Genomic DNA, 20606 nt, shown 5'->3' with positions numbered 1-20606 from the left:
GATAATTATTGTGGAACTAGTTTGCTACGAATATGGCGTGTATCGTGTAATTAAGAACGGTGAACTGGCTGGTTGGAAAACCATACTGTATTTTACTCCTAGTGCCAAAATATTAAAAAAAAATGCGTTTTATGCATGTCTACGTGGTGGTTTTCGAATAAATCTTTCCAGCAAATACTAATTTTCTAATAGATACTAAAATGTTGTAACACTTGATGTGTATCAAAAAATAAGAACACGATGTTAATTAAAGAGTTTTACCAAAAAAGGTAATAATTTTAGCCACTACGTCCAATGATGAAAAAAAGACCTCGTGCCAATATGTAAATATTACAATTATGAATCATTCAAATGACTTGTTCCCAAATCAAATATACATCAAAACATTATTATCGATAAAACAAAAGACAATCATGTTACAAAGCAACAGACGACCGACAATCGTAAAGTGTTCGCGATATTGGATTCTAATTCCGAATGTGATAGCTATTGCACCTGTGCACAGAGTAGTGAGCCGTGTGAAATACGACTATAGGTTTTAGATAAATAAAAAACGATTTTCATTTCACGTCATGGAAGATGAAAAGCTTTCATGAATTATTACTTTACTGATGTAGTTCTTTGATAAAACCGATGTCATTTCATAACTAACCTAACGTTAGGAATAATGTTAAACTCGTGTATAGAAAATGAAATCAATTTAATTTAAAGTTTCAAATTAAATAAAACAATAATACCTCAATAAGCTTTGTACTTACGATCATAGAGAATGCTTTAAACGTTCTTAGAACAACGCTCTCTAACAAGTCACAAGTGAATTGCTGTTGATTATAGACACACAGTAAAATCCTACCCGTAAAGAACCGATTAAATATTCAGCTCTAATGAACTAAGAAAGAGTCGGTCAAGCCCAGAACAGAAATAGTACCTAACAATGGCTCAAAGAAATTCGAAGCGTTTATTTTAAGTACCAGGATCCAAACATGCCACTATTGTCAGTCAAGAAAGCTATGACAGATGACAGGTCCCAATAAATTAACCCGTCAAGACCCAAAGGGGAGACAGTAGTTACGAACAATTAATTGAATAAACACACAATCGATGGGTTGACGTTTCAAATTACGGAGTCGGCTAACTAGAACTAGATTAAAAATTTAGACCCAAAACACCGGTTCCGTGAAAATCAATTTGTCAAAGTACTCGGCTTACAGTCATTCCGTGCTGTTGACTATGCATGGACGTTTGACATGTAAGGAATTCAATTATATCGTATGGTACCTACCCTTGTGGCCAGGGTGTAATATTAACTGCAATATATATTTGGCCTAATGAGTGCCTCGTAAGAATAATAAAAAAAAATAAACGAAGATAAAATTCTAAATGTAGTAATTTAAGAAGTGTCCAATTGTGATAAGCTAAGTCAATTTCCGCATTGAAAATAAGTTCAGATAGATTCAAAGTTGTTTGTATAAAATTTTACGGGCAGCTGCATTCATGTAATGCACAAAAATGGTTATGCGGCGTCGGTGTTCAGCCGAATGCGGCGTTGCATAGATTATAAAGTGATTTTCCGAAGAGCACTCAACGGTAAAGCGTGGGAGTTGAATTTGCACCATTATTATGCCATAAACATTATTGTGACACGTCACAAAAGCTTGTTGATCTATCGGCATGAATAATTTTATCACAATGAGGAAAATGAGCCTGAAATTCTGATTGCAATGCAGTGTCCGAGAATCGCATTGTAAATTTGCATTGCGATGTCAAACGATCTTGTAGTTGTGTCGAGCCTTTAACTGAGTTCTCGGAAAACAGACTGCTGATTGACGAAGCCATCTTTTCAACCCTTTTGCCACGCGACTGTACACAACACGAAGTATAATAGCCCGTTGTTCGCGCCAGTAGTTTATGCCTAACGTGGGCCCGCCACTTATCATGCGTCCTAGGGCATTTATTACACACTTTTGGAATCTATTATTCAATGTGTGGGTTGTTTACGATGGTTTTCGTCGAGTTTGAAGCTAGCAATATTACATGTGCTTATGCCATTTGTTGTACGACAAACAGGTGCAGTTTTAGACACAGCGACATATTGATTTCGACAACAAGCCAGACACAACTAACGGGTTGTTTTAGCGTGACTAATAATTGGATAACTACTATTCATATATAATATGTTCAAGTGCATTGCGTTGAGACAGTTTACACAATAGGCTAGCTGTGTTATCTGACGTATGGTAATGACCAAGAGTAGTTATAGGCCGGTGTATCTGCTTGTTATTGTCCGATAATTATAATACATGGTGTATACGCATAACTAAACATTGATAGTGTGTGTTAAAATCTGCGTATTAGCAAACATCATCTAAATAAATTGAAATAAGATATTTGTACAGGTGACATTTCAGCATAAGTTATAGACATCAACACAAACTTCGATCATTCAATCATCATGCATCAAATCCAAAGCCAAAGCAAATATTCCAAAAAATTGAACACGAAATACAAAAAGGGAAGAACCTAATCGAGTGGAAAAGCTGCAAAAGTTTCTAGATCAACACGAGACCCTTATGATAACTACGCGGATGTGTACAAAAGTTGTGAAGGTCTATACGAAAACCTCGTCAAGTTATGTTCGCGGTAAACTTTCGGGTAAACAGCACTAGAAAGTTTGCGGAACTTTTTGGACAAGTTTTAGGCAGGACTTGGGTGGAGTACTGCCTAAAAATGTCATACAACAGCTGTTTTAAATGTGACTTAGGGTCTGATTTTTATGTATTATGTTTGTTTGTTTGGTCTACGCTAATTAATGTTTTAGTTAGATCATCTATACTACGTATAGATGTCCTCAGAATTTGTACTAATAAAACGTTTACAGTACTAATAAATCGTAAATGTTTTTAATAATCAATTGGCTATGCTAGTCAGTAATAAATAGTTATTTTATCAAATAATTAAAGCCAATATTTCTGTACCAAAAATAATTAGTTGCGAAAAATTGACACCAAATTTAAATCAATATATTTATTTCGACAACAAAAATTAAATACGAAAATCAATAAATCTAAGAATAATACCGTTATGAGCGCAAAGAATGAGACACAAAGACAATTTAGAGCGCCCGTTGGCAACACCAGTACGAAAAGAACGGTGTGATCAGACGAAAAATAAAAGTATCGGCCGTTTGTTACCTGTTCCCGTACAACAGTGCCATTTGTACGTACCTAATAGCAGATTTAAAACACATCGCATTCATCTCGTAAAAAATACGATAATCCCGGCTTATTGATTGTACCCATTTAAAATGAAAACGTCGAATCTGTTTTCTCGTCACAGTTACCAAATGAGGTGGAAAAATGAAGTGTAATCACCATAAAGCTCCTTGTTACGAGTATTGGATAAAGATAAAACATTAAAAAGTAATTTTGAAACTCTTGTTTTGCGATTTTTTTTTAGGTTAACAGGTTTTGTTGGCAATAAACCTACTTTCAGTTTTCTTTATTTCAAAAATAGCTGTAATCTTGTTAAAATTTTAGTGCTTAGAATAGTTAAGCAAAAAGTAATTACATTTTTTTTGGTTTGTCACCAGAATACTTTCTAGTAGACGCCGAAGTGAACCATTATTATTTCCAATATACCCGAGCCTCCATCTGCACAAGGGTACAAAAACGCCAATACCACTACAAACAAACTAGCGCGTCATTTGTTTCCAATACCCGTCCAATCGGCTACAGCCATTTGTAACAGAATAGATATAAATTGGTGGTTGCAGCAAATATGAGTCGCTCGGTCGATTTCGTTCATGCGGAGACGCAAGTCGCATTTGCCCTATCAATCGCATACATGTGATTTCACTCAATTTTTGAAACTGACGCGCCCTAAGAGGAGGGAACATAACTCATAGCGCAGATAACGCGCGACTTTGCACTTTGTACTTATTTTATTTATTGCTCTGTGAAAGCACTCTGCTGTAGTTTAGTTGGTTTCAGAATTTCAGTATCAAATTAGTCTGAAGCAAGACATTAAAATTGTTGTCTGGTCTGAATTTGAAAGATTTTAAGACTATGAAAAAACGCACTAATTAAAAATCAACGGTAAATTGTTTAAAAATTGAATTTAATCCCCGAATAAATTTCTATAAGCCAGACATCTAACCAATTCGAAAGTTAATTAAATCAATTTTCAAAGGGAATTAATATCCAGTCATATTTAAATGTGCAACTATCTCTGTTTTGACAGTGCTCTGTACAAAAGAGTCCCGGCGAACGGGATCAACGCGGTCCCGTGTCCCCCTCCCTACATTGGTATAAATGATATATTTTCAATTTTTGGCTTCCTATTAGTGCGAATTTTCGACTTGCTTGATTTATTTTTACGGTGGTTCGGGGAACAGATAAATGTTCAGTAAGTGTTTTGTTTTCAACGCGGCTATGTATGCCTTCAAACTATTTTAGTTATTCGGCTTTCTAAAACGATTTGTAAGAAATTATATGTTTTAACTACTACTAAAAGTATTTTTATAATGCTTCCGGATTAGAATATTAAATCATTAAATCCCTATTCGAATAATGTCTAGGTAAAAGGGTCATTTAGAAAATATACGGCCTGCCGGCCTGCAACCTGAATATCATTAAATTCTATTTTCATATTTCTTTATGCACCTTTGAGACCCCAAAAACTCGACTGTGTCCAAACTGCGATAAAACGTGTGAAGGGTCAAAACGACCGCCAATACATCATAAAATTATATGAAAGTCAAGAGCAAGGAAAGTGAGAGGTGAACAGGCCACACTGAGATTTATTGCGGTCTGCTTTCGATACCTATTGTGGAAAAGTTTTTTTTACGAGCTTTTTAAATAATTTTATGAAAATAACACCACTTATCGTCGCAACGTGGGGACTTTCCCAAATGGACGTAGTTACCGTTAGGGCTCCAGCGCTACGAGTCTGGTCAAAATGTGAGGAATAAATAATAAATCCAAAATGTTCGCATCGCAGCGGTATATTTCGAATTTTATTACGAGAAAATTCCGTTGCATTAAAACCCGTCATTGGATGGGATCTAAAGGCGTTCGGTTAGAAATTTCTTCCGTCGTCGTGCAAATCTTCGTTCATGTTACGGTGTCATTTGGAGTCGCTCCCCGTGAAATTTGTCGCGGTTCTTGGTAGGAAGCGTTATGTACTGGATGCATCCAGCTGCATGTAGAATGGACGCTTAATACCGTCTCGTTGAGTTTGTCGTCGGTATAAACCGGCGAAATAGAAATTTAAAGAGCATCACTGTACAATGTTAGGAAAATTGCGAGTCTCAGAGAACGTGAAGGCGTCGGTGCTTCTAGTAGCGAAGTAGAAACTAAATTACTATTCATTATGATTACTACCGAGGATTTTGGAGCTATTTGAGTTCAAATCTGTTTATGGAACGTACTAGCCGTGTACTTTATTATGTCTCAAAAGGCCTTAAATGTTTTGCATTCAACGAAACTAACTTTTAACATTAAAGAAGTATTTAGTAATTAAATAATATATAATTACATTGTTGTCATTGCATTATTTGAACTTTATCAGAATGACTTTTTTGGAATATTCCATAACAATTAAAAAATAATCAATTTGTGTCACAATCTGTAACAAATACTGTATCCCAAGTATGACCTGTTGGGGATCTGTTGCGTCGCTGGCTCATGTCCAAGGCTCATGTCGGGATCAGCTCTAGAGGGTGGGTCTTCAGATAATAGCTCGCATTTCGTTGCATGTGCCGCGAGAGTGTGCGCCGAGATACCCGTGTTGGACATATAATGGAAATCGCCGCATAAAACAGTCTCGTTGTTTATTTTATCCTTGTCTGCGTCGCTGGATAGATTTTGTTCTCAAGATTCTGTTTGCTGATGTGTTTAAGGAATGTTTGAATCTGAGTATTATGTTTTGTGAAGCTAAGACAAGTTGTGTGCCTTAATTGTGTAAAATGCATCTATCAGTTTTACGATAACTTTGAATACAGGAATGAAATCCTTATATTCCCAACGATTCCAAGGAGTTTGTCTACCTATTTAAGGTACTGCAACAACCTTAATAATATAATAAGTACTTACATATAAAACCCAATCTTTAGGGCTGTGGGCGTTTGTCCCGCAGACGTAGAGACGGGAACCATCCCCCATCGGCTGAATTACTCTGACGTGGTTCCGACAGTCGAAATGCTGGAACAAAGGAATAATAAAAGATTTTCAGTAAAATATAATGAAACAAAAGTTATACAAAGATGATCTATATTATGTACATTTCCATTAAAGTTATAGACACATTTGAAATTGGTGATAGTAGTTTCGTTATTGGTATTACACACATCCTCTCAAAATAATCCCTGAGATACTTCTCCAAACACGCTCCTCGAACTAAGAACTAAACATAAGCACCCTAGACTAGCCAAGTTCAGAACAAAGTTTACAACTAAAACACAAACATGATTGGACGTAAGTATCTCTCATCGAACAACACAATAACAATACAGTTGATAACTTTAATGAACCCATTTAGCGAAACGCAAACTAAATATTAAATATATTTCATTGTCAGCACGTAACAAAAATAAACTGTAACGCAAACAATCGCAACATCGATGGGTGTGCGATGCGCATACCGTACCTCGGGCAAAATTCATTGGAATAATAGTAATTCGAAAGTACGTGGGTGTGTATGAGTGTTCACAGGCTGTGATTATGCAAATTTGCCTTCGACATAAATATTAAACGGCACATTAATATTCCGGACGACAGAAATGCATTGCTCGCTTTACTGGTTAAAACAGTGCTATATTGGTCCATTTCTGTTCATTACGGTTCATTAAAGATCCATTTAAAAAAATCAGTATATGAGTGAGTAAGAGTAAAATGTATTAAGTAACATCAGCTACATTTTAGCGCTGATATAACTTAAAAACATCCTAAAATTGTGAATGAATCATTTTAAAATTATTATTATTATTGAATCTCTAGTAACATTTTATAACTGAAGAGTTTATTTACGCGCTAATCTCAGGAACTCAAAGATATCCCACTTTTCGATATGTTGATGTAGGCTACGAGTTAATGATATATACCATCACGCCATAATTAATAGGAGTAGAGCAATAATAAAAAATAATATAAAATGAGGAGAAGATGCGTGCCCTCTAAAACTATTAATATAACCAAGACATACTGACAACAACAAAAAATTATCATGGGACAGTAAATTAACGATATACTTTCGAATGATAACCACTCAAAATGTACCTAAAGATGTTGTTGTTCTATTTATCTATTTTTAAAACAACATTTGATCACTTTTCAGTTTTTCATCTCACCATATTATGTACAGCTTATTCAACGCAGGTATAGCTAGTGAACACAACACCATGGGGCTCGACACTTCCATAACAGTGCATACAGCCTGTGTTTGTTCAACAACAGATTGCTATGTGGTCTTCGTGGTCAGTCGTCAAGCTACAAACTAATTTTCTCTACGTCACTACGGCAGGCGAGCGTACGGTTATTCTGACAATTTTTCCCATCAAAATATAGTTCTTTTGAAAAATATCCTAGGCTCACAAAAGGCGTTTGACACGCGGTTCTAATTTATTGCTAAACGAGCGAATAAAATCGGATTACGTGTTTTGAGAGAAAAATGCATGCAGAATTTAAAAAGTGAGTTTTAGCTTAGCACATACCAGATTGGTAATGAATATAAACGTAGAGTTTAAAAAGACCTGTTATTATTTTAATTTCAATTAAACATTAACACATCGGCGATTAATCTAGAAGAGAATATACATCAAAGTGAACCACAAATAAGCTCCATGATTACAGAACAAAAATTACATTACATACTTTCTACATCAAATCAGAAAACGTAGTAAATCTCGATTTGGAATAGGCACGTGTAAGTTAGCAATTAACCGAGTACTTTGTTTGTTAATAAAAAGTTTTGCTCGGCGTTTCTTTGGTTCGGCCGGGCGAGGTAACTTCGCGGAGAGATTGTTCTAAAGTAATTATCGGATTAATATACTGTGAGCGCTCAGCCGTCGTACTGACGTGAACACAGAACTGTTTTGCACTCAGAAACAATCAGAATTAAGCAAGAGAACAATCAAGCTCACGTCTAAGTTTCTTTTAACGGCACTTAGCCGGGAGCGCTCGCATAACTTCACTCGGAACTAATGCCTTCGATTGGACCATTTCGTTAATTATTCGCCACTTTGTACGTAAGTAGATTTACGGCGGGCTTTCCTCGCGTTTTTCTATCCAAAAGGTTTCTTTCTTGTTTTTCTATAATGGTTTTTATTAGGAATTTAAGAGCGCTGATTTGCATTACCAGTACGGAACATTTTATTGCTTTTACCACGATACTCGAGCACAAAGGTTGTAATAAGGACTAGGAAATTAAAAGGAATGTATTGTAAGTAGGGGTTTGTGGACTTGAGTCCAGAATCCGATTGGAATAAATTATTTCCTTTTACTTTATTTCCAAGACAAGATGTTTTACTGCATACTGATTTAAAATGGAAAAGCAAAAGTAAAATGATAATTCTTTAACCTACGCCTTAACATATAGATAGAGTAAATGAGACGAATAAAGAAACTTAGTCCCAAAAATATCTATCCGTGTGATTTACCTAAGCAAGTAAACTTTCCTTAATAGCGTCACAAAGAGCGGAGAAGTTAAAACAACAAGGCGAGCGTCGGGCCGGTGGCCGCCTTGAGGAATTCGCCGACGGCATTTTTCCAGCCTTTTTCGTGTTACGACATCGTGTTTAGAGAAAAGAAAACTCGCCGACAGCGAGAAACTTTGATTATAGCCTTCACGAGTGGCCGTTCCATTCGCGATCGAGGTGATAGACTCAAGGGTATTTCTTTTTATAGCCCTCTTTGATACTAATAAAACAAATTCTCTTTTTTCACCATTGGAAGAGTTGGAGTGGGTAGCAAGTGGTCTATTGCTTTCCTCCTAACGCTATTGCGGAAGTTTGACCTTTTATTTGCGTGGTTTATGTTACCGCGATATTTTGCAGTAAACTTGTGAATTTGTTTTAGCAGCTTTTGCGTGCAGCCAGGTTACGGCAGCATTCACAGTCGCAAACAGGGTTTACTGTTCTCCTTCAGACTTAATACTTTTTCCCGAGACATCCTATTCCTGGTGGCTGACTTTATGACTCTCTTATTAGATATAAACGTGTCTGAGAACCTAACAGAGGGTTATAAATTTATATGACGCGTGATGCGATGTTGCAATTTTTATTGTAAATAAAACTGGTTGCAGCTAAATGTTGTACTGCGAATAACGGATAAAATGAAGAAAATCACTCAAGAGTAACGTGTAGAGTGGGTATTATTGAATTAGTGGATGACGCACCGAGGCAAGCCGCAATAATCGTCGTTCCCCGATCTTCGAGACAGCCTCCGACCGTCGAGAAATAAAACAAATATTGCTTTTACGTTGCGATTGTAAATCAAAATTAACGGCCTTAATATAGCGAGGCAGAGCATGGCTGTAAGCCCCCTGCTATGAAATATGCTCGCCGCCCGCCGCTCACAGTTAAAAATGGGATTAACCCTTGATGGAAATAGTGCTAGTTGTGAGTAATTTTGCAAGAGTAATAAGAAACTTTTAATCTCATTCGCGTTGTGTACAAACTCTTAGCTATTAATTTACTCAGCAAATAATGAACTCACCTCTGATTTTCCTTTTGATACGCATTGTGCCACGTTGCTGGGCTCCAAATTTATGGAATCTCTCTGCAAACAAAAAATGACAATTGAATTTTTTGTGTAATAATTTTATCATGCGAAAACTGAAAACTTTTTATAAATTCTGATGCGGTCGCCATGTTCTAGGAAAATAGTCACACAAAACGTATGGAAATTTAATTTAACGCGTCAGTTATCCAACGGGGCCAACAAAGAGATTTCGAACTCCACTTGATACTTTTGATGGACACATTGAGCATTTTAGTCGGGTTGTTTTAAATAAAATAGAGGGTTACAAATATCTTGTATAACTTACTTCACAGTGGGATGCGCTGATGTTATTCATATTCAGTCGATATAGTCGATCCCTGAAAAAAAAAGTAGCATAAGAAAATCATAAAAGGAATGTTGCGAAACTCCTTTAACTTGGGCTATTTGAATGGTAAAGTTGAGTCAATTTACTGCGGACTGGAGGGATACGTTACAAACTTGCGTAAAAGTTACCATAACGTTTATAGAAGAATGGTTTTATAGCTGAAAATGCGGCAGTATTATTCCCCGAACGAAATTAGTTGGCTTCGTGACACACACGATTGACCTATATCACCTTTTTTATTGAATCACCGGTATAGGCTGACCCTCCTGACTCCCGAAGAACTTCGAATAGTAGGTAGGAGATCAGCAAAACTATGGAGTACCACAGGTCAATTTGAGCTGGTCGATGGTTAACTGTAGCCAACCGAAGGTAAAGCTGATACGGTGGCACACTCGTAAAAATAGCTATTTGATTGTATTGGAGCGATTGGTTTTTGTTTTGTGCCGAGAAAATGATAGATGGTGTTGTTTTATATAAAGGCTCGATTCTAGGTCAGGTATGTTTTTCTGATATATGGATTACCAAAGTTTATGGTATAAATATACTATTACGTACTTATGGCTTCTTATTAAACCAAACTAACATTTCGTAGGTATATATGTATACTGGAACCACAAAGCTTGCTCAAAAATATTTGAACGAAAAACCACTTTTCTATCTTGTACGCAACTTTTACCCATACCCATCAAAGTTTTATTACTGTGGATACTCGTAAAACGTGTCTAGACTCAATGTAAACAAAAACGCTTATCCAATAATTTACAGTATAAGCCATTACTCACATTGCTCCCACGTATAGGGCGTCTCTTTTGGAATCCACGAAGAAGGTTCGGTAGTACAGCGTGCCACATGAGAATTCTCGAACATGATCTGAAAAGATGGAAAAACTAAAATAAGTACGAGTTAACGCCACATAGTAGCGTCGTATTACGCGCTTGACATCATTTTAACCAGAGTGAACTGGAGATTTTGTATCAAATTATCTAAGGCGACATAGTTTCACGGTCTATAGATTACATACTCCATTCGTCCACTCCATACGTCAAAAATGGTAGAAAATCAAATAACAACAATAATGAATTTACTTCAATCGATTCTGCTGAAAATATAAGTATTTTGGTTTCATATTGTTTTCATTGGTAGCAACATAATTGAGAATCTAATTAACGCACATCATTCTTTTTTACAATTACATTGGTCAAAAAATAAATTGAAACGTTAGATGGGAAAAATCCTCGTATTACAGACGACAAGATGAAATACTTCCTACGTCGAAATACTTATATTTTAGAACCTCAATACTCAACATTTTAACGTTCGAAAGACAGTAACCGATGTCTGCAGTATAATGTAAGTGGAGCCATAAAGACATGACATTACTGAGATCCGTTGAAATGTAGTTTGAATTGGAAAAGCGACATCGTAGGGAATCGGCAGGTGTGAGACTATTCAGAAATCAGTATTGCTTGCGAACGAGACGCCACTGGGACACCATTTGGGGATTGTTGTTACAGCTATTTGCATATAGTTCTGTGTAAGCTACTCGCCTGACGTTCATTGTTATTTATACGAATATGAATGTTATCGAAGGCTTGGAATTATGGTATTACTTGATGTGAGAAGATAAACTGTAAAATCTCTAACAGCTATAATAATTTCGATTAGATTTTTGCATTCATACAATTTCTGTTCATTTTTTTTTTGCTATCTATAAGAGTTACTTTTGAGACAAAATTTAATACAAAACTTATCTTTGAAAATATTGTCAGAGAAGACCAAGACAGTGTCAAATTTTAAGAAAGGCCCCAACATACCTCCCTGTGAAGCACCTGGCGAAATAAAATTTTATTTTTATCCGACATAGGATTGACTGATGAAAAATGCACTACTACTGAATATGTGATTCTTAGAGGAGAGACGCAATGAAAGTTAGGACGACAACCGCCGCGTACCGATGAAATATGTAGAGTTTAGTGTCGAACCTTCGGCTGAAAATATTCACGCTGATCCCGAGTTTCAGTGCAGATCATCTACACGACACATATTGAATTTTAAAGTCTGAACCGTAGTTTGTACAGTGTATTATGAATGTAAGTAGAACATATTCTGTAGTGTGTTTTACAGAAAAAAAGATAAAATTTTCTTTCTAGAAGAACAGTATTAAGTTTTGGGTCGGGACACTTCAAATCATAGTTCATCAAATCATAGTTGTTTTCCTGCATGAAACTAAGTTTTCATTGTATGTTGTAATAAAATGAGCTTTTAAATATATGCAATAACATCGGTACTACCCAGCTAAGGGAAATAACTGCAAACCTTAACTTAGAAAATTGCTTCTGCAATTTAACTTCAACAACTTGCTTTGATTCAATTCGATATTGATCTTTCTACAATAATAACAGCTGTATATTTGGGTCAGAACGGTATCTACCAATTATTACCAATTACAATAACTAGTCGAGGTCGCAAGAAATAAGCAAAACTATAATTAACGCCGGCCGTAGTGCCGTATCAAGATTACGCTGAGCTTGGACCGACACGCGAGTTGTTTAAACGGTAACACGACAACAGACCCAGATCTGATAATAACAACTAGCCTATTGTTTCTGGATATATTTTTCCTAAATTAGAGGCATATTTAATAGAAAACATAAATAAAAGCTACATACAATTTAGAGGTCAAAGTTTATCGACGCACGTAAAATATCGTCGTTCGTGTGTTTATGGTAATTTTTCTTTTTTATTAAGCATTTGTTTCTTTAACAACATGAGTTTAACGCTGACATATTTTATTACCACCGAAACTTATAATTAGCTGTTTTACTATGCTGCTTTATTACTACGATCGGTAATGTAAGGGTTAGCTTTATATAGTGTTTAAAATTGTAATTAAGGTTCTCGTTAAAAAGTAATAACATTTCAAGGTCCAACATTAAAAGTAATATAATTACCTGTTTTATTTACTGTAGATATTATTAATGCCCTGAGCATTATCTGGGGTATAGTATTAAAAGCCTATGTTTGATAAGGATTTAATTGGCTAACTTTAATTGCTAAGCTATGTGAAAGTTTCGCGTTTTCAGGTTTCTGAGTTTTGTAGTCCGAACGCGACTTGATTGTGGTAATTGTTTTATCGCATGAGCACCGTTACACTGGTCAGGTGAGAGGGGGTGGGGAGGGATGCGGGGTGCGGGGGAGAGTGCGACATGCTCCCTCACAGCTGGAACTCTTGGGAAGAAAGTTATAATAAACCCGCGCACGTTTCAAAGATCCTATCACACGGCATTATTTTGGTCAAGGGTAGTTTGAGCAAACAACATGCTTTGTATTTTATGGATACTGTAATTTGTAAGGGAACACACCACCCTCCGTTTTCATTATATTTAGGTTACTGATATAGTTTCATGTCTCGCACGTAAAATCATAAACAGGTTGAATAGAACAATGAAAGTCAGATAACAAAATTCTCCACAAGTACAAATTGTTTACCTTGCTAATGCTTGCTTTATTGAAAAATAAGGCGCTCAATAAATCAAAACAAATACACTGTAAATAACTCATACATCAGTCGTATTAAATCGTGACAATACGTAATAGGGCAGACTTTCGTACGGTAAGCAAAGCGTTCAACATCGTTTCATTTGATGGATTACATGGCGATTACGGTCGACAGGAAATCCGCGTATTTTTCATTTGGCAATTGTACGGTGGGTTTGATATCAAAATATCGTTATACACGGCACCGATTAGATTAACGGCACACAATTGGCTTACATGGAAACTTTGCTCCATTAGCTTTCTGTAATACCTATTCCGTGGATTGGATTAATTCTGAACGCGGCCCGCGGGTGTTTGTGTTTTCTGACGTTATCGCTTCACGAACAATACCATATCGAAGCAAAATTAAATACACAGCGGATTAAAGACTTGGGACTAATGTTTATTGGTAAAGGCTAACTAATGGTTCTCATGCGTCGACTTGGGTACCAAACGTAAACTATTAGAACATTGCAATTTGAATAATCAACAAATTTAATAAAGGAAACAGTAATAAACGGAAGTTTTACCTCTATGGAGTAACTACAAATGCCGGTAAGCCATCAGCGGGGGGAACTAAATTAACTCGCTTATGATATGATATTTCAGTCACGATCTTAGTGAATACTCAGTTACTGGCGTCGGCAAGTCGAAGTGAGTTAAGAGAGTTAATCGCAACACGTGTACAGATAATGTAGCGAATGAATTTCGGATACACGATGTATGAAGTTGGTTACATGAATAACTTAGGTGTTCGACGCCCGTTTATTGTTAAAAGTAGTTTTCATGGTTTAAAAAGACTATAGTAGCTTTTATTAAATCGACTCATTATTTTTCGGTAAAATTCAATGATTTTTAATCATTCATTTTTTTTCTTATTATTAGTATCTCTGTGTTGTTATTCAAGATGCAGTATATTATTACAAAAAATATTACCATAATCAAACCATTTATAAAAATACCAAACAATGCTTCATAAATTAAATACAATAAATAATTAATCATTGTGTACTTTTGTAAGGCTAATCTTATTCGCGAAGTTTGATAATAGTTAACAAATTAGTCACCAGATAAGCTCAAATACATAAATAATTCGGTCGTTGTTTTGAAACCATTTCACAAAATATATTCACAAAAGATTACGAATATTTATAGTGAACGTTGATTTGATTTAAATAAAGCTGTTGAAATAATAGTTTATAATAGTAATTTTGATACATCAATCATTCAGTCGAAAAGCCTGAAAAAGCTAGCTTTTTACACGCATTAGATTTCCTTCAATACATGATTTATCTGGAAAGCTAGTCTATAAAGTTTTTGTCAATCAGTTTGAGCCATTAAGTCACCAAAACGAACATTAAACTAATGAAAAATACAAGTCAGGTTGAGAGTATTAATATGCTTTAATATCTACCTTAGAACATAAATACCTCACTAGTTCAGACTTTACAGATAACATCGGTGATGATGGATCTCATAAACCGTACATTTTAAGAGTTATTAAAGTTGAAAATGGATTTAAAATATTATTAACAATAAACTGGAGTAAAAGTCGCCGGGGTCGAACTCACTGGCTATTAAAAGAGTGTCATAAACTCAAGCCAGTTATCTCGAAGGAACCGTAATAAAGTATTAACGGAACTTCATCACGTTTTAACCCGTTACAAACTTATTTTATGAAATAAAGTTGTTAAAATATTTTTACTTTTTCAAGCATAATTATAAAGTTGGAAACCTACATGGAATAAGAACGATTTCAGAATACAAAGAAACAAAAGGCAGATTGACGGTTATAATATTAGAAATAAGAATAAAGAAAAAATCTATATGGTTGCTTCATAGGCACAGTTCAAATATTGCGAGACGCGAGATCGTACTGAAAGATTGCCGCAGGCAACCTTTGCTCCATATTAACTTCACTCACTTGATTAACATTACACACGTTCGTTTTAAAGAGACGCCATCAACAAAATCCTTTACAACCGAAATCTTTTTGTTGAAAAAGTTTCGGAACTTTCAAAACAGGAAAACGACGGAAAATTGTTTTCTAAAAAAGCTAACAATATCGTAAACATTCACCGTCTATGTTAGGGAGAACTTCAGTAGTTTAAAAGCGAGTATTATACGCTTTTCGCTTCAAGTATCAAAGTTGTGTTGACGTCGCATCGATTCGTCCAATTTATATCAAGAGGATGGTAAAATTATGAGAATGTATACACATTGTCTTAAAATACAACGGCTTCAACAATTTTTAAGAAAAAATTGTCATTGTAATCCTTTTACTTTGCGTCGAAGACACGAAAAGGCTCTCCCGATGGTGCGGACTAATTCCGAATGCACCTTCAATCGTAAAAGAAGTCGTAAAGAAGCGAGTCTCCCCTCGAACCGATGCACGGGAATCAGGGAAAAATAGTTGATTTCTTATTGGCTTCCACCCAGACTCAGATTGAAAATTCGCCATAAAGACATTGGGACACGCCTGGCCGGATTAAAGGGGGAAACTAATAAAGAAAACTTTTGCGACACCGTATTTTTAGCAAACGCGCACCTAAAACTTCTTAGCCTTTATTAGATTCGCGTTGGTAATTTAGAAAACGGTCTGCGGAGTTAGTGACGCGTTTCTTAAAATGAACCAAAATCCAGTTTTCGTTAAAGCTGTGTGAAGTTGATTAAGCTCTCTTTAATCACGTATTTAATAGTGACTTCAGAATTTCTATTAGACTTTTAATATACCGTATATAAAAAATACTGTAGTCGCTTTGAGAAAAGCTTATTTAAAAATGCATTTCATTTTAGCCGCGTTTTAGCATACATGTACACACATATAACAGATAGCTTTTAGCGTGTGATAAAAATGAATTCACAGTCGGGAACGGCAAAAATTATGAAATACGGCGGCGGCGCTGCGACATATAGGATGAAAGTAGTGACATGAGAGGCGAGATAATAAAGACAAAACACGGCAATAAACATGTTCTGGAAACTTGTCATCGCGTATCCTACTTCGAATAGGAAACAAGGTAATGTGTTTTTCATTTGCATAAATTATCACACGCGCAACGGCATCGGGGTGGGAGACGCAAACCACCTTCCTGGGATGCTTATTTACGCAACACGTCGTGATCGCCCATTGGGATTAATTTACTTGAGGCTTTTAAGGTTTAAATGAGAGCTGCTCGGTGGAGTTAAATTTAATAGGAACAAAAGTACGCTAAAATAAAGTATAGAAAACAATTTTATGGCTGAACGTTAAAAATCATATGTAGCTGCACGGAGAATGCAGTAAATTCCACCACCACACGCGGTGTAAGGAACATAATTTCACACACGCCTCGACTCATCGTTCAGCAAAATATTAAGGTGTATAAAATTTTATTACTAACATTACCCCCTTACCCAGTTCTCTCTATAAACATTTTGTGTGTCGCGACTCCCCTCGCGTCGCGCGCCACCGTGCGAGGCGCAACTTTCGCCTTTGCCTTATTTCCCTCTAATGCCACATTTGTGTCTTAATAACGAATGGTATTATGTTACGAACATTCGCATTGTTTGATTTCAATCTCTTGAGATTGCAGATTTCCTTTGCTCCGCTAATGGTCCGTGTCGGAGAAATGGAACATTTGAAACACTATATCGGAAGCTTGAGTTTTATTGCGTATTATTTAAACTGCTTATTGATTATTGAGCTCGTGAAACGTCGGCTCCGATCCATTTTTAATATTGTTCTACTTTGTACGTTGCACTGAAAAAGTTATTGCATTATGAAGTCAAATGAGATGTTTATTTTCATTGCACTCGATGAAAGCGGCAGTTTAAACAAATTGGCATGAAAGTATTTGCTTTTCCGCGAGCTATTTTGATATTGTTTGCGTTTGGAGCGCAGATTGCAGATAACATATAGGAGCAGCATTTATTTCGGAAGATTAATGATGTTGCGAGTAAGTTCATCATGTTGTAACGCGGGCTTCGAGAGCGGGTAGAGTTGATGGTATCGGGCCCGATAATCGTCTCCAATCTCGACGGAGCACGCGCACCGCCCCTACTTTAACTCGGCAGTTCGTCGCGGCATCACGCCGCTTATTGATATCACCGGTGTACTCTATGGTTGTCTCAATATTGCTACCTGTTTGTCTTACATCTGCCATATTGGCTATCACCGCAGCGTTGGTGGGAATACTTTTTTCTTATTGCTTCTTTCCGTAAGAATTCATTGGAACGGGACGCGTTCGAATACAACTATTGGTTTTATTGTCGTTTAAACGAATAGGGGTTCCTTTCCAATATGTCAGCTTCAATCGCTTTGTTTTCATACACCACTGATTTGTGTTGGAATTAAAGAGGTACATGTTTTTGAATTTAGGAAGAGAAAATAAGCGAATCTCGAAATCTTTTACGTAAAAACGGTTTGCGACGTCATACCCTTAGCAAAATTTTATTTATTCCTAAAGTTGTTTGCTTATAATTTGTTAGGCACTCGTTTTATATACACAGAAAATGTTTCAGAGAATTCAACGCCGTCGAAAAATAATTTACATAAAATCTTAAGTAAACGCAGTGAATTGGGTAAACTTCAATCATAGGATTTCGTCATCTTCATCGCCGACCAGACCTATTTCAGTCGTAGTCCTTGAGTAAAAATTGTAATGCAAAATCGTCTGGATCCCGAATATCCAAGATTCTTTAAAATTTACTCATTTAGGTTTATCGCAACTTTGTTCGTTCGACTGTAAAAACATTACACATCATCCAACTGCGGGAAGTGATTCAACGTGACGGTAAAGATTTACCGAAAAATAAAAATAAATATTTTAATGCTAGCCAATAGCCCCTATATGGGTTTCAGGTAAATCTTTGCACCTTTTCTACGCGGTAGACACGCGCGTTCCCAAGAAATATTCGGGGCCATCCACCGCGTGGAATCCTATTGCAATTTATGCTCATTGAACTGGAAAAAGTATATGGGGAGGCTAAGGTCGGCGTCGATTCTTTTATTGCCACACGAAATCAATAAGAAGCGTGACGCGGCAACTGTTTTCGAGGACCGTTCCATGTAATAAAACTCATAAAATCATACTCACGTCTAGTCGCGTGATCAGTTTGTCCTGGGTTCTATAAATCATGACTTATTGTGTCTCTTGTGGGCAAATTCAATCGAATCCGACGGCGGTACTATAAACAATTATTCTGAATACATTATTGAGGCATCAGTTCATAGCCGTGCAATAAGTCAAGTGGTCCTCTAGGGAGGTTCTGGCTGCCACTCCTACATGGGCGTAATTGAAAATTGAAATTTGTTTAGGACTGTGCTGGACTCCTAATTTGATTAAGGCGACGGTTCGCGCGCAATCGGGAAGCAATAACAATAAATATAACCGCTTGAGGTGAATCTCTGCGTTCAATTCCACGTTCAGTGCCTTGTTGTGATTTTGTCTACATTCAATTGCTACGCCGTATCACGTAGGGGAATTAATTTCGTAAAGAGCTCTGCTCAAGTGTAAAGAAACCGCCGCATGAATAATTTCTGGTTCACTTGTTTCATGCACACCTGACAAATTTCGCAAATATTGCTCAATATAATTATTAAATGTACCAATTATTCTTCTTAGATGTTTAAAACTTTACATCTCCGTTTTTGCTCATACTAAGGCAAAATTTGCGTTGATAAATACGCATGGACTTTAATCTTATAATTTTGGTTTCTTACCACAGTTCTGAAATGTGTAGTTGGCTGTCACTAGAGTTACACGTTGATATGTCTGTATAAATGTATGGTCACAGAAGCTGTGTTCCAATAACATAAGCGGCTGAACATCACATACCCTACCTGAGATAAACAAAAATACATCGTCGCATAAATCGAAGGCCCTATTCCTCCTCACGACCCCCTTGCCTTGGGAGTAATTCTTCTACGAAGACATCCCAAAGAGCACATAACTCTGCTGAATATAATGCATCCCAAACCGAGCAATAAACTGCATGCTTCAGTGTTCCACGTTGTAAATTTATATGCCAGGACTAATATAACAGGCATTAGGTGTTATAAGCCACTGGTACTCAGCTGTGCTAGTAATAAATATAGGTGCTTAGTTCGTGTGAAGTTGAAATAGCTGTACAGTCTTTAGCTGAAACAAAATATTTCACAACTTTTATCGTCCTGAAAATATGTTTATGAGATCTGTTTTTTACAGCTACATTCTCATTTATTTTGTAAAGCCGTTTTAATATGGATCTGTTATTCTTTTCCATCAAAATGATAAATGCTAGTCACTGAACAGTGATTCCCTCGTGAAACGTCACCCAAGCGAACGGCGCGCTTTGACAGAAACAAAAGTGTGCGCACGTGAACACCCCATATTGGCAATATCCAAGAAATTTCGCCAATACTACAGAGAGATACTAGCATTATTAGCTAGGGGTTCCTTAGTTCCAAGGCCCCCTCGCTATCACTCACCTATCCGTATCAGTGGCTAGGGGGGCGCCGTACCTCCACGCGACTAATCACAGAGGATGTGGCATAGACGCGCTATGCATATTTATTATTGCCTCCGCCGAATTCTCACTGTTTCGTTCGATACGACCGAGCGTGAATGTTTTTAATTTGCTCCAGTTATTTATTTAGCAAGGCCCCCAGGTCTATATAAGGGCTTAATGTTTGATGAGCTCAGATTCGACCTCTTAAATTTCTACACACATCTACGCCTGCAATATTAGAGTTCGATCACATCCTACTACTGTTTGTTTTACGCTAGAGATAAGTGAATTTAATTCGGCTTGATTAGTCCGTAAGATTAATCAGGTACACGTTGTATACGCGCATGATTCGATATTTGGAAAATCATCGATGTATTAGCGAATGTGTTAGCAATAGCAATGTTCGCTAATGAATTATGTAGCCGAAATCGGAAAATTTACAGGGCTGCGAGGGAATATGAGCGATATTACGACCGCAACAAACAATTAGCGTCCGA

At 36.6% G+C, this 20606-nt stretch overlaps 1 protein-coding gene across 3 annotated transcripts in view; it reads right to left on the bottom strand.

Moving 5' to 3' along the window:
• LOC113496124 (semaphorin-2A) overlaps window positions 1-20606 on the bottom strand; it is a 263037-nt gene that overhangs the window by 26074 nt on the left and 216357 nt on the right. For all 3 annotated transcript variants that reach the window (XM_026875248.1, XM_026875246.1, XM_026875247.1), the window contains 4 exons: window positions 10884-10971; window positions 10042-10093; window positions 9711-9773; window positions 6093-6200 (listed from right to left, as the gene is read on the bottom strand). In XM_026875248.1, the coding sequence (XP_026731049.1) occupies window positions 6093-6200; window positions 9711-9773; window positions 10042-10093; window positions 10884-10971 (311 nt within the window). The remainder of the gene's footprint in view (window positions 1-6092; window positions 6201-9710; window positions 9774-10041; window positions 10094-10883; window positions 10972-20606) is intronic.

This window comes from Trichoplusia ni, chromosome 7 (genome assembly GCF_003590095.1).
Source record: "Trichoplusia ni isolate ovarian cell line Hi5 chromosome 7, tn1, whole genome shotgun sequence".
Lineage (NCBI taxonomy): Eukaryota > Metazoa > Arthropoda > Insecta > Lepidoptera > Noctuidae > Trichoplusia > Trichoplusia ni.
This window is presented reverse-complemented; position numbering and strand designations above follow the sequence as displayed.